At 46.5% G+C, this 14,606-nt stretch overlaps 2 protein-coding genes across 2 annotated transcripts in view; one reads left to right on the top strand and one right to left on the bottom strand.

Annotated features, from left to right (window-relative positions):
* The window catches only part of LOC149344350 (uncharacterized), a 77,850-nt gene extending 75,558 nt beyond the window's left edge, over positions 1 to 2,292 (top strand). Inside the window, exon 12 of the mRNA XM_089547220.1 lies at positions 1,544 to 2,292. Within this exon, the coding sequence (XP_089403346.1) occupies positions 1,544 to 1,735 (192 nt within the window). The 3' untranslated portion in view covers positions 1,736 to 2,292. The remainder of the gene's footprint in view (positions 1 to 1,543) is intronic.
* A 4,134-nt stretch (positions 2,293 to 6,426) lies between these two features.
* Positions 6,427 to 14,204, bottom strand: LOC149344349 (uncharacterized). The gene is made up of 3 exons (XM_089547219.1): positions 14,153 to 14,204; positions 8,815 to 9,116; positions 6,427 to 6,675 (listed from the first exon to the last, which is right to left on the bottom strand). The coding sequence occupies exons 1-3, from the start codon at positions 14,202 to 14,204 to the stop codon at positions 6,427 to 6,429; spliced, it is 603 nt and encodes a 200-aa protein (XP_089403345.1).
* Positions 14,205 to 14,606: the final 402 nt, after the last annotated feature.

Below are 14,606 nucleotides of genomic sequence, written 5' to 3'. Positions count from 1 at the left end.
TCTTGTGTACAGCTCAATAATGCACTACAACAGCCAATGGCATTATCAACGGCCGAACTACTTTCACTCCAAGACTAAGGCGCTTCCCACTCATCTACTAACGCTTTGGTACACCGGCGGCGGTCAATCTATCCCAAGAACTTTCTGAATCTCATTCGCCCACCTGACTCTGACGCTTTCTGCCTATGCTTACCTTCTCATTGATATCCGCTTTCTAATCCTAGTGGCCATCAGCTGTACGCCTTACACATTATCTACCCTGTCCATGCCCATTTCTTGTTCCTGATTTCAACTCGGTAACCATAAAGCTGCGTTATTTTTCCTGACCCACTTTGCGCTCTCACCGTCAGTTTGCATTACTCCTATCGTTTTCCTTTGCATGCGCTGCTGGGCAGGTGAATTTCATCCCACACCTTTTTGTTGGCCTTCATGTTCCTTCCTCGCAGGGCAACACTGGCCAGATTCAGCTATTACATGCGTTGCTCTCAAATATTTCGAGTAGCCTGCTATTCGAGATCTGACAGTGCATACGAAATGCACTCAACCTCATGTGCAACAATGCGCTCTAAGGCAATAATAGCCAGCATCACATAGGCAGCAATATTAAATAGCAGCCTCTTCGTTTAGTTGTCAGTTAATGCGTGACTTGTACTTTTCGCCTAGAGCGCGCTTTCTAGTTTAGTGAGGTCCGGACAAAACTGATTTGTCCTTCTTAATTCCACGACTGTACATAGCCTTACAGTCGCTATGTGCAGCTGCGCTATAAAAGCACTGCAGATCTTTGTTTTACACAAGGAGGGAAACATGTGAGTGAGCTTTCACTGTTCTGAATACGCCGGCAATTTGCTTTCTGCGCGTTAGGAGCACCGTTTTCAGCTGTCTGTTTCTCCCATTAATGAACGCATACCAATCGGCTCAATTCAACACCCGTCTGCAGGTATACGTGGAAGCATGCATTCGGAAAAGAATCCATCGCAAATCTGACCTCGCCTGCCATTTCTGCGTTCGTCGCCATTCTATGTTTTCGGAAAGCGATACGGTCGAAAGTATCAATTTTTATTAGCGTGTCATGTCGAATTTTGAAGAGACTGTGCCCCAATTTCCATTGACAGACAGCAGTGTATCCGCTCTACCTTTTTGGTTGAGCAGGATATTTCGACCGGCTGGTGCATTCCGCAGTCAGCAATGAATGATATTTGCGATTTGTGCCGTGCGCTTTTAGCTTGCATTCGAGAAATTCTCACAGTGTCTTATTTATGAATTGGTCTGTGTAACTCTTTGGCAACAGACTGCAGATGCACGTGATGATTTTCGTGAAAGCAAAACTTATTTTTCGAGCCTGGTGAATAGGATTTGAGACTAAAAAAAGAAAAGCCGGCTAACGATTATGATATTTGTCTGCTAAAGATTTTTCTTTTGACGCATGCTAAGTTAACACGTCCAGTGCCATTGAATTCTGCGCCTTTGGTCATGCGTTTATTTCACACCAAGAAATAGCAGGATGCATTTAATGTGCATTTTTTATACCGTTTCTACCGCGCAGGTGCGGAAGTGTTTCCAGATGATGCGCTCGGCAGGATTCGACAGGTTCGGCTGGGCCATGTACGACGTGGACCTGGAAGATCACAGCGCGGCCTGCGTGCCAAAGGGACGCAGTGAGGCCAGCACCAATCGCCTGACGCAGGCCAAACAGCTGCTCAAGAGCTTGGCGGCGAGCAAGGCGCCAGCCGCATGATCGAAGGCGCCACGCTTGGCTCCGCTGGCGGAGGCGGATGGAAATATAACTTGCGACGTGAATACAGCGCAACTAGGTCCTCACTGTCTATTTTTTTGGATTACGGAGGCAAACAAGGCTCCAAGCATAAGAACGGGTTATGAATTGCGGGGTCTAACGTCCCGAAGGGACACATGGGCAGTTAGGAACGCCGTAGTGGAGGCCTCAGCCTGTGTACTGTGCGATGTCAGCGCACGTTAAAGAACTTGAGCTGGTCAAGTATAAGGTATGCTGTCCAGATAGGTCGCCGGACATCCAATAATCATAATTTCTCTAAGCCTAACAACACAAAAGTCAACTATTCTTTCAGCACTATACAGCACTTTAATTGTAGAGCCTTCCTACCATCCCGACGGTGCACAATTTATTGAGATTTGCTATCCCGAACACAAAACTTCCAACACATTGGGTGGTTGCGTTTTAATGCTCCTCTGATCAGACTGGGCAAGGTATATATCCAAAAATTCTCGGCAGAAGAATTTTTGGCCGGTAAACCATTTGTAAACGCCATTTTGACTTCAAATCTTATAATATTTCACTATAACAATCAATACATCCGCAGATCACCCGACGGCAGTCTTGCATTTTTTTTTCTATTAACGTTTCAGCTATCATGAAAAGCGTACCCTATTGGTTTTCTATGGCAGCCTCAACTGTTGGATGCGGTCGATGGAAACACTTCAAAAGAAAGATTTTGCTGCATATCAGAAGAATGGGCAATTACCTTCAATATTTATATAACAGTATCCTACAGTTTTCCAATTCTCAAAATTTTTGTCCGGGAATGTCGGACGTTGGCCCGAACATGAACGGAGCGCACTCTATGGTCTGAAGCTTTCGTAGTGTTCATAGAAGCTTTCTGAAGATTTCGTAAGATCGGCGACACGGTTAAGGAGCCAAGCGCAGCGAGTTCTTCCGCACACCCTTCCACTACCTCGAGCCAGGGCAGGCATGTGAGGGTCGCTTTCTCACCGATGTATGCGAATGCGTTTGTTTACGGCAAGCTGCGCAGAAATCTTGTGTTTAAAACTTCGAGTTTATCAATGTAGTCGTACCTTCCTCGGTGAAACACGTGGCAAGCATAGAATTATTCCCACAGATTCGACAAGTGCTATTTCTCAGATTGATTGTGTTCAGTCACGGTATACTTGTGTTCCTATGTTTCCATGCTCCACCAACCCTCTCAATTTAACTTCCTGCGGATAAAGAAAACTGTTTTTAGTACCTGAAAGCCTTTTCACATGAACTCAAAAAAAAAAAAATAAAGAATCGCTACACAGGCACTCCTCTCAAGCTAAACCTTGACATATATAGTGAGACTGGGCTGAAAGCATTCCGGATAGCAGTAGACTCTTCTAGTCACTGCAAAGTGGACATCTGTATATTGGCTTCTCGTAGATTTCACCTCAAGCAACTTTATGAAGCCGCTATGTAGAATAGAATACTTCTGAATGGACTCCACTGCACTTACAGTGAGCGAAACGTTTTTCTTAAGATCGATTCATTTGAGCTGCAACCCCGCACAGTTAATGTGAGAAAAAGCAAATCTTTTTTTTTTAGAGTTAAGCAGAATTTTCAAGAGCATTCTAATGCAGTAATAATATCTGAGTGCTTGAGGAAATTAGGAGCATTATAATTTCAGATGCTAGGAAAATATTTGTGGGAGGTTACAGCAAAATGAAAAAAGTGCCGTTGTATACTTTTTACGCAAAAAAAAAAATATTAGTCAGTAATTGCTGAAAAGCCAGCAAAAACTGTGGGCGTATATGCATAGGGCTGAGTAAAGCACGCATTTTCTGTTTGTTTCTGACAATTCACAAGCAGTGCAATGTGTTTCATAGTCACAGAAGCGGTGAGTTTATGCGCGCATGTTTAGTGAAAATTCTTCCGGTAGAGCTCAGTGCAAGATTGACAAGGACTCTCTACAAACAATTCTTTTACAAACTGCTAGATTGTAGGTGGGCTGGGTTACAACTGCCAGAGCGTTGAATGAAGCCTCAATAAAAAACAAACAATGAAAGCAAAATTAACCAACTTGCGCGACACAGCCTTGGCCGTGAAACGTGTGCGGGAATGAATGAATGAATGAATGAATGAATGAATGAATGAATGAATGAATGAATGAATGAATGAATGAATGAAAATTTATTGTCGGAAGTGGCAGTTGAAGCTGTTAAAAGGGGGGGGGGGGAGCGGGCGTTCCTTAGTATAGGCCCCAGCGGCTCCTGCTGACTTGTTGGCGATGGTAAGCAGAGCCTCCTTTTCTTCCAGGTAGACGTTGACCAACTTCACCTCCGATTCCTTCAAGGGTGCATAAGGAGGCTTGAGGTGGTTGAGTTTGTGTCGTATGTCATATGGGTGAAAATATAGGGGTGTCTCCACAAGAAGGACACGCATCTACGTATAGTTTTGGGTAGAAGCGACGGAGGTGGTAGAGATTAGGGTATGTTAGTGTGAACTCGCCGGAAAATGTAGGAGTTTCAGGGGAAAGGTTTTTGTGGGAGAGTATAGGCACCTGTTCTGACGCAAGGTTTCTAGGCATTTGGCGTAGTGTGTGGATAAGGGGTAGAGCTCAGGGTAAGGAGGCCCCGCTCAATCAGCATAATCGCGAGCAACGGTGTCATCCTCGATGCTACCAGCCACGCCCTCATGTCCGGGGACCCAAGTAATGACACGGTCTTGTTGGAGAGTATACCTCAGGATGGGGAGAGCTTGTCTTGGGACGCGACCGCTTGTGTAAGCTCGGCAGGCGGCCTCTGAGTCGGTGAAGATATGTGAGCTGTGAGAATGGGCTTCACTCAATTTGATGTTATGGGCGGCGGCGATCGTATCGACGGCAGTGGGATCTAGTGCACAGAAGGAAGCGGCCGTTATACAGTATTGGTGATCCATAACTACAGCGCAAACGACAGGACAGAGATTAAGAGACACCACACAGCGCTGACTCACAACTAAAGTTTTATTGGATGCCAGGAGGTATAAATACCTCCCTGGCGGCCAGAAAAGAATGCAGTCCACACTTACATGCGTGACTGACATACTAGTATACCAGTCACGTGCCACCAAGAAAATCACATGCGCGAGAATACAATGTAATCAGTGAGCATGCACTTGTCAATATTCGCAATCAAGGTATCGTCTTTCTTTTTCTGCCAATGCGGCAGATGAAGCACTGATGCATTCTTCCGAGAGCCTACCTATTAAGTGAGCTTCTGTGATCTCCCTAGCTAACGAGTCACGGTTCTTTCCTAACACTGCACTTTCCTGACAGTTTGGCGCACAGACGTAGGTATCATCGTCATCTTCATTGCCTTTGCAGTGCCTGCAATGTTTCGCCACGTGGCCAGAGATAGCGACACGGGAGACATTATACTCATGCTCTTTGAGTCTGTCGTTTAAACATCGGCCGGTTTGGCCGATGTATCGCTTACCACAAGATAGTGGCAGCGAATATCCACCCCTTCCTGGCAAGGCACAAATTGGCTAGGGAGGTATTTATACCTGCTGGCATCCAATAAAACTTCAGTTGTGAGTCAGCGCTGTGTGGTGTCCCTTCTTCATCTCTGTCCTGTCGTTTGCGCTGTAGTTACGGATCATCGAAAACACCAACTCGCCCAACAAATGCTTTTGTCGGACAGTATTGGTGCCGTCTACTGTAGCGCAGGAATATGCTTGTAGGGGGCATAGGAAGAAATATCCACGTAGATGGCTGTGGTGTCCTGTTAATACTGTTTGCGAAGATGTCGAAAGCGGGCCTGCCTATTGGCCGTTCGAAGTTCATGGTGCATGTGGTGGAGGATAGGGTCAAGGCAACATTGTACAAAGTTTGCGAATTTACACCATAACTGATTACATAGAAATGCTTCACCAGAACTTGTCGTGCTAGTTTGTTCAATATAGTTTCTAGGAAGGAACTGTGGAAGGAGACACGGAGGGCGAAGAGGCAAAGACGCAGACGGTTAGTGTGAGTTTGTGTGCGTCTTTGCCTCTTCGCCGTCCGTATCTCGTTCGCGCAGGTCTTCCTTAGAGACATAGAAAAGTTTTTATGAGTGAGAAAAAGAAGGAAAATCGCTGTCAGTTCGAGAATCCGCGCGCTGCTTAGAAGCTTATGACAGCAGCCATGCAGTTTCATTCTTCCGCACAGCGACTACCACTTTCAAGAGAGGCCCACTTGAGCAAATGTGTAAGATAACACAAGCGGTGTTAACTCTTCTGTACAGTACTACGCGTCGCCAGCTCGTTGTACCCGAGAAGCTTAGACGCAGCAGCAGCCTGCGAAAGTGCCCGAGGCTCCCAGTGAAGCGAAGTGAAATGCTTCTGTGCCCGAAATTCCCGGATTTAGAATGCCACTTTATCTGTGGCCAGAAATGCTCAGTGTTCGAGACAACTTTCGGCCATAACTGGCGCTGGTACTGAATTTGCGCGTTTCTCGCTCACTGGATGCGCATACATTTATGAAATGTCATGAAAAGAGCGTAGCCAGGAATGCCACAACGGTTCTCTGGTTCTAAAAATAAAATTCTTAATGTCATGGTTGAAAGCTATGCAGAATTCTGCGGCCGTCTAAGACAATCGTTCGTCTTGTACATCAGCAATCAAGGCATGAAGTCGTGGTGTCCGGGCCACTGTTATGTTCATCCTGCGTCGCCAGGCTAGGTGGCGTTCCCCAGGTTTCGAAATTTCTCCACGGCCTTCTCGAGTGCGCTGAGTGCTCTAAGTGCGGTCTCCAGGGTAGGCAGCTCTCGCCGACGCCTCCGGCGTCCCGCCACGGTGGTGCTGACGGCAGCGCCAGCCGTTCCGGCGGCCAGAGTGGCAAACAGCGCTCCCAACACTGGCAGGAAAATGATGCCAGCGCCGAAGATTATGACGAGAGGCACCCAGTAGATGATGTCCGAAAAGCCCTGTGAACAAGGATGCAGTACATAGGTCACTCAAGGAGAAGGTTCATCAGAAGGCAGCACTCAAACCTCGCTGACCTCCTTGCGCGTAAATACATCTGTTGCCTTAAATGCGACTGGTAGATGTCCTAACCGCTACTATTCGCTCTGCCTCTTAGGCACTACTTAATGCTGCTGACAGCATTAACATGTGTGACCTTCGAGCCACGTTAAATATTGATATCTTGCTATGTCCCACTGCCAGACTTCAGTCCTGATACGATCAGTGCCAACCACAAAGCGCTCGGAAGTATGCCTGTATTTTTGGGTTCTGCAAATCACCTGATTATTTTGCTCACAACAAAGAATGCAATCATCACACGGCATTATACACGTGTACTTTCTTATCAAAATTTCTTGGTGCACAAACAAAACGGCTATCCCCAAAGAAACCGGATGCGTTTGGGTTCAAGTATGTACAGGAGCCTTGATCGCCGGTTTATTTTATTTTCTTACAAACTGAGGGAGAAACAGCTGCCAAAGAAGGGCCGAACGATTAAGTCTGCATCTTCCATATTTTTGCCGGACGCTTAAGATCGATGAGGACAAAGAAGGAAAAGCTTGCGCCTCCACCTCCAACGAATTTCACTGAAAGAAGTAAGAAGAGTCATGCCTTACAAAAGAAAAGGGGAACAGGTGGACAAAGAAAACAAGGATTAAAAATTGCATTTTGAGGAATGGAAATGGCGCAGTAATTGTCTCGCACCTCGGCGGACACCTGAAACATACCGTAAGGGAAAGGAGGAATGTGGGAGTGAAAGAAGAAAGAGAGAAAGAGGTGCCGCACTGGATGACTCTGGAATAATTTCGGTCACCTGGGGATCTTTAATGTGCACTCACATCGCACAGCACTCGTGCGCCTTTGCGTTTCGGCTCCATCGAACGCGGCCGCTGCGGTCGGGTTCAAAGCCGGGAAAAACGGCTCAGAAGTCGCGCACTCAAACCAATGCGCCACCGCGGCGGGTTCGGAGAAAAGGCAGTTAGAAGCATTCCTGTCGCAATACGACACACTGACGAGCAACCCCACCGGCAGACATTCTAGCGACGCTAGCGGTCGGCTACGATGAGCAGCAAGGCGTCAAGATCCATCTACCGGCCGCGGTAGGTGAGGACACGCCTCAAGATCCCCCCACTACCGACGAACATGCATCCGCGGAGAAACGCTTCCAAAACTCACAGGACGTGACCTATGCGGGTGCTGCCGATTGCGGGGACGGCCGACGGATGGTCCTAGCCGTGGTGAACGCCGATAAGAAACATGGCCAGCGTATAGGCCGCAACAGACAGGACAGAAACGGCAGAGGAATCCGCGATAGCGCTTGCGATAGCTGACACAATAGCGAAAACCAGAATGTGGGAGTGCACGTTGACGATGAAGAATTACACTAAACAAAGATTTCCTCCTGAAGCACCAAGGATTCTGCACACCTGATGAGACCACAGGCCGGTGTAAATTATCTGGGCTCCCTTTTTGTTCGCCAGCCTTTGCGAACAAGTTCCGCGTATGGGAACTGCAACGCTGTAGTGTTTCCTGTTTGCCGTTAGCTTATGTTTTTCTGCGTTTTCTGATATTTATTCCTGATGTATTAGGTCTACGAGAAAAAAAAACTTTTTTAACGAGCGCTGGTCTCTCGTGGAGTAACGTAATGCAGCGGGTTCTTGTCAGCCGTTTTTTTTTCGCTGCTTGCTACACTTGTGGCATTTCAAATCTCATTCGGAATTGCCCTCTTTTTCTTTCTCTGAGTTTTACTTTCTGAAATTGCAGTTCCAATCGCCGATTTGCGGTAGCTGTGAAAGTCTGCGAGGAAAGAAACCTGGTCATTTCGCAGTGAATTCTCCGTATCAGAAACCTAGGAACGCCAACATCCACGTCTGTGTCTCTTCTGTCTGCGTCTGTGTCTTCTGCGCCGCTTTAAGAAGCATCTGCATAATGACTGCGCAAGTTCAGTACAGGTGCTTTGAATGAGCTCAACGCAGTTTTCATACTACCTTTGTAATCTTCCTTAAGTACTCTCCTAGGACGTACTGTCGTTTGAAGCAGGACCTGACGTGAAAGAAAATGCGTATAGAGGGAATACAATATCATTGATAGGGCGCGCCCACCTTGTCGTAGCCCTGGTAGAGGTCGTAGTAACCGTGGCTTTTATAACCTCGAGCTGAAGAGGTCGCTGCAGGTGTATGAGCACTGCTGGCTGTGTAGAAGCCGGAAGTCTCAACTGTCCGCGGCCTCCCCGAGCCATCGCTCTGGTCCGGCCTTCGGAAGGGTTCTTGGTCTGGCCTGCGGGAGGTTTCTTGGTGCGGCCGCTTGGATGGCGGCGTGGACGTGGCGTGGCCTCGTGAGGCCGCGATAACGGCGCTAACCAGGACGAGACACAGCGTGCAGGCTCGTAGAAGGACACATCTTCCTGCGGTGAGAGAGAAGAATCAGATGATGCCTTGAAAACATGCGTTACAGGCTGCTATAGAGAATTTTATTACCCCTAACGATCTCGTATGTTTATAACGGCAGACATCAGTGCTGCTCGCGCCTCTGTATGAGCCATTTTACATCGGAATAATAAGCACGTCATTTTGGAAAACGAGTTGATAACAAAAAGCATCCCACCGAGCGATACTTTATTTCATTAGCCACTATGGCAACAATGAAGAAGACACCCGGTCTAAAGCGAAGAGATTGAGCGAGATATCTTCGCGTATGCGGTAAATCAAGTGCAAGGGACGTAGTGCAAATGCGTTATAGTGAATTTCTTTCCCATTCGTTGGGTTTGAATAGAATAGTGATTTCCCTTTAGGCATTCATATTTTCTGACTGGTGTTTTAAGGGCTGTTTCCTGGCAGCTTAATTTTTTTTATTCCTAGAGACCCTAGGATTGGAATGTATGAAGACCCTAGGTACAGCATGGCATGTTTTGGGGGGCTTACAGTTGAAATGATCACGTAATGTCGAATGAAAGATTAAAATCCGTAGTGCGGAGAACTTTCGTGATGACGTAAATGACGCTTAAATTTCTAATTTCCATTGCTTTAGCCCACACCCTACTGTGGGTCGTTGGATGCCGCCAAGGAATGCTTCGCTAGCTATGCCTTAAGCCGCTTTCGTTTCGTTCCTTGAATACAAGAGTTTCCGAGTTAGAAATGTACCGCAACTATAAATGGCGTCATCATGCGCGCCCCTCCTGGCCCTGTGCGCTGCGTGAAGCTTCAATTCCGTCGGGGCTTTATTCGGTGCTATCGTCACCAGCTCAAGTGGTAGCAAGTTACTGCGTGGAAGTTACGCATATTCGACTCCTCTACGGTCTTCTTATTATATCTCCTCTTGTTTTCTTTTAATGGCACAGGGCTGGCTAAACATTCAAAAAAAAAAATCAACTTCATTTCGCTGTTCTACCAACCCAGAAAGCAGAATCCTTCCTGCATAGTTTTCAGTGAATAAAAGGTTTCTTCGCTCTTTATGGATCCAGAAGAGCCCGGTTTGCGAAACAGAGTTGTGAGCCAGGACTGCGCCCGAGGCTCCTTCCGAGCTTGCACTCGCTCGTGTTTCTCCGAGACCAAAGGGCGCCAAAAGCAAGATTAAATTTTTCTAAACTCAGCTAGTTATTTACCAGCAGTAAGCAAAAAAAAAAGAGAGGGCGCGTAGATGGTATGCTCAATTGAACACTGGCCCGTTTTATTCTGCACTCTTCATGCTTCTTGCGAGGAACACAACTTCTTTGCTTCTATTCCGTCATTTTGCATATTTTCGTTTGTTTGCAGACTTAGAAAACATGCGTAAAGCAACTTGGGGCAATTGTTTAAACAGTTCGTGTCGCAAAAGCGAGCTCTTTCTCGGGCTGCGCTCGAAAGAACCTGACGCTTGATGTGCGCACAGGAACTAGACGAAGAACGATGATGACGCATGTTATGGGCGCGAGGGGAACTTGGCCAGGACACAAGGTGTCTTGTAGGTCAAATACTTAGGGGAATCCCCCAAGGTAGAGTAGATTTGTAGAAAGAGAGTAATTACTCATTGACATCCACCCGAGCGCAGCCATACGGCTACAAAGGAAAGCTATATAGCTTTCCTTTGTAGCCGTATGGCTGCGCTCGGTTGGATGTCAATGAGTAATTACTCCCTTATTACGAGGTGTCTTGTTCTTCACTTGGTGGGGTGAAATTCCAGTTTTCGGAACATTTCAACCGAGAGAATCAGAGCATGATGCCTGGGGAAAGCTTCTACCCGTTGTATCATCGCTGGGTACCCCGCCGCATTTAGGTACCTCTCGTATACGAGATGGATGCTCAAACCACTAAGACATCAAGTTAAGAACGATCTCTTGTGTATAAATAAGCTGCGAAATCAAATGTTCACGCGATAAACTCTCCTTTCTAGGGACTCGCTCTAGCGGAATTTTCAGAAGCTGTCTACACAGCGGAACTAAGAGTGCCAGCGAGTTAAAAATTTCTAAGAGCAACGCCTATGAGCAATCTACAAAAACGTTCTTTCGTTAGAATCTACAGTTACGAAAAAAATGCTTACGGAATGCGGTTTGGAGCAAAACGTTTATTTCTGCGTTGCCTCCCTAGTGAAACCGCTGGTAATCGCTCCGATGGAGCACAGAGGTACAAGATGCTTCTATGCTTTCCATTTTCTGGTTCGCCTGGCAGCAGAGAATGTTTTTTCCCACGAACCTATGCCCCTTAAATTTTTATCTATAACTCTACATCTTCGAAATACCATCTTGGACGAGTTCTTACGTTCAGGGATATCAGCATGTTCGGGGTTAAAGCCATTAAGCCATGTGGGACATAAAGGGGGTGCCGCATATTTTCATAAACGGGTGAGATCGACCATCGTCGGGAGTAGTGTACTGGGAGGTACGTCGCACATGCCAAAAAGAAGACTACAGAAGCAGGCTGACAAGAACAAATGCGTAAAATTGGCTCCGGAACTAACTACATATGATTTGTTCATTTATTCATACGCCCGGCACATTCCAAGCCAGCAGTTGCAGACCTGCAAATACACAACTTCAAAGCCCCCTGTGTAAAAAATTCAACAAAAGGAAACAAAGTAAACGAAATCATTGCAATTAGAGATTTGCAGCCGACCGTTAGTATAATAGCCATGCCAGTTTTCAGACTTTCTAAAAGGCGATTTAATATAGTAGAGCCAGAGTAGCCAGAGTGACCACGTTTTCGAAATTCTAGAAACTTGTATGGCTATTGCTAACAGCCGCTTACATATCTCTAATCGCAATCGGGCGCCTATCGGTAATAGTTAAATAGCTATTATAATGAAGTTAATGACTTCACTAGTTAACATGATCCACCTGTTTTTTTTTTTGACGTTCGCCACCACTAGCATTGCTATGCCTCAAAAAGCTTCTCTTTATCTAAAAAACATTAAAATATAAAAAATTAGAGGCGGGCTTCCCTGAAACACGTGATATATGGGCAAAGCTGAAAACTCCGTCATCAGCTCTCAAAGCCTTATGTCTGAGAGTTTATGCGCGCATACAAAGCTCCCCTATCCTGGTGAGAGTGGCATTGGTGGGTGCCGTGTGCAAGTAGGAGTCATACTCAAGAAATTTCTTCTTTCCTTTCAGCAGGCTAGTCTTCCGTCTCTCTTCTATATCGCGGAAACTGTCGCCAACAGAGGAGGAAGTGGCTTTCGGGCCATCACGCCGTGAAGAGTCTTCAAGAACTGTCAGATCACTCTTTAACTTATTTCTTGACCGCTAGCAGACAGAAAATGTTTACGGGTCGTTCATAAGATCGTGTCAGCTTCAATACGAACTTCTAAATTTGGAGGATTGCTACAGCCGCATAAAGTGTACGCGAAAAGCATTTTTGTGCTGCCTACGAACTAACTATATTTGAGCGAGGGTTCTAGCCGTTAAAAACAGACAAATATAGCGTGCTTTGGCGCATATACGAGGTCTGTTAGAAAAGTATCCGACTTTATTTTTTTTTTTTGCGAACACCTGATGGATATGAGACAAGCGCGCTTGCATCACGCGACCTTGAACCTTCATGCGCATGCATGAATTTTTTCCCACCTGCCGATAACGTCAGTCGCTGGGAAGCAGCGTTTGAGTGAGGCAGTGTGCAGTGCTCTCGTCGGTTTTTTATTGCAAGGAAAATGGCGGAGTGAAAGGAGCAGCGCTACTGCAACAAATTTTGCCATAAACTTGGCGACAGCCGAGTGGAAACCATTCGAAATATTCAGACGGCTTTCGGTGAAGATGCTATGAGCAGCACACAGTTTAGGCAGTGTTACAATTGTTTTAAAGATGGCCGCACATCGGTGGAGAACGAGCCACGCTCCAATCGGCCATCAACATGCCAAAATGACCAGGTCATTGCCGAACTGAACGCCATGGTGATGCGGGACTGTCGCGTGACTATCCGAGAAATTGAGGAAGAGGTGGACATGAGCAATTTCTCCGCACATTCCATTATCACCGAAGGTTTGGCCACGGAGAGAGTTGCGGCGAAATTCGTGCCGAAGCTGCTCACGGTGGAGCAAAAGCAGCTTCGTGTTGAAGTCTCACAGGACATGCTGGATTCCGCAAACAGTGACCCCGACTTCATCAACATCATAATCACTATTTACGAGTCTTGGGTGTACAGGTACGACCCGGAAACCAGATCCCAGTCGTCAGAGGAAGCATTCCACGTCACCAAGACTTAAGAAGGCCCGCCAATTGCGCAGCAATGTGAAAGTGATGCTGACTGCTTTCTTTGACACCCTCTGTGTGGCAGACCACGAGTACGCACTCTACAGGGTCAAACAATGGCCAAAGAGTACTACAGGGATGTCCTCCGTTGCCTACGTGATGCTGTGCGGCGCAAGAACCCGGAGCTGAGGTCAACAGGAAATTGGCGCACCCATCGCGCCAATGCTCCTGCACATTCCTCGCACTCGAATCAGATTTTTTGGTGAAAAACCAGACTCCTGTAGTTCAACAGACTCCTTACTGTCCTGATATGGCCTCTGCGATTTCTGGCTGGTTCCCAAAATCAAAAAGCCATTGAAAGGAGCGCGATTTCAGACAAGGAAGAACATTATGGCTGCAACGACAGCTGAGCTAAACTCCATTCCGAAAAGGGCCTTTTCGGAATACTTCCCACAATGGCAGCACGGCTGGGAGAAGTGTGTGGAGTCCCAAGTAGACTACTTTAAAGATGACTAGGTTTGCAACGCTCCCGTTATGCAAGTTTTTTTTCAACGGCCAAAGGTCGGATACTTTTCTAACAGACCTCGTATAGCGTTGCATAAACGCATCTTTACATCCTTATCTAGGGAATTTGTGTCTGGAATGCGTTCCACAACGAAACCTTTCCACTACGGAACCTCTTTTTCTCTTTCACTCCTGCCTTTCTCTCTTCCCTCTCTACACGGTTTAGGTGTCCATCATGAGGCCAGACAGTTACTGCGCCATTTCCTTTGTTCACTTACCACCGAATTGCCACCACAGTGTCCCCCGATTCCTCTGCGGGATGGGAATCATGTTCAGAGAGTACAAGACAGAAAATCTGCAAGGCATGTGTTGTATTGTGGCCTATGCTCTTATTTGGGCTATTAGTCCATTCATTTGAAGCATCTAGAGCAGCGTTGGTTAGACGGCAACAAGATATTAAACAAGTGCAGTAAAGCGCCATTTAATTGTTGGCAAGCAAAATACGGCTGTTTCATCGAGTCAAATTTTGGTTAACAATATTTTCCTTTTTCGTGTGTACTGACCCTTGACAAAGCGTTTGGAAGAATCTTCTTTCATGTTTTTCTATTCTTGCTGCCTGCCAATGTGCGTTAGTACAGATGACTCAACTTATATGAGACGTGCGAATGCATTGATTTAAAAGCAGGCTGATAGTATAGTGCATTCAGCATGCGAGCTCGAACTCTCGTTTGT

The sequence above is a fragment of the Amblyomma mixtum genome, chromosome 5 (assembly GCF_055824585.1).
Source record: "Amblyomma mixtum isolate Tamu chromosome 5, ASM5582458v1, whole genome shotgun sequence".
Taxonomy (NCBI): Eukaryota; Metazoa; Arthropoda; class Arachnida; order Ixodida; family Ixodidae; genus Amblyomma; species Amblyomma mixtum.
This window is presented reverse-complemented; position numbering and strand designations above follow the sequence as displayed.

Bases quoted from the DNA above. Each gene is read 5' to 3' on its own strand.
- LOC149344349 (XM_089547219.1), bottom strand. From the start codon at position 14,204: ATGATTCCCATCCCGCAGAGGAATCGGGGGACACTGTGGTGGCAATTC. The intron at 9,117-14,152 runs GTAAGTGAACAA...CTCTCACCGCAG, and splicing joins ACTGTGGTGGCAATTCGGTG to GAAGATGTGTCCTTCTACGA. The intron at 6,676-8,814 runs GTGGGCGCGCCC...CCTTGTTCACAG, and splicing joins TCTACCAGGGCTACGACAAG to GGCTTTTCGGACATCATCTA.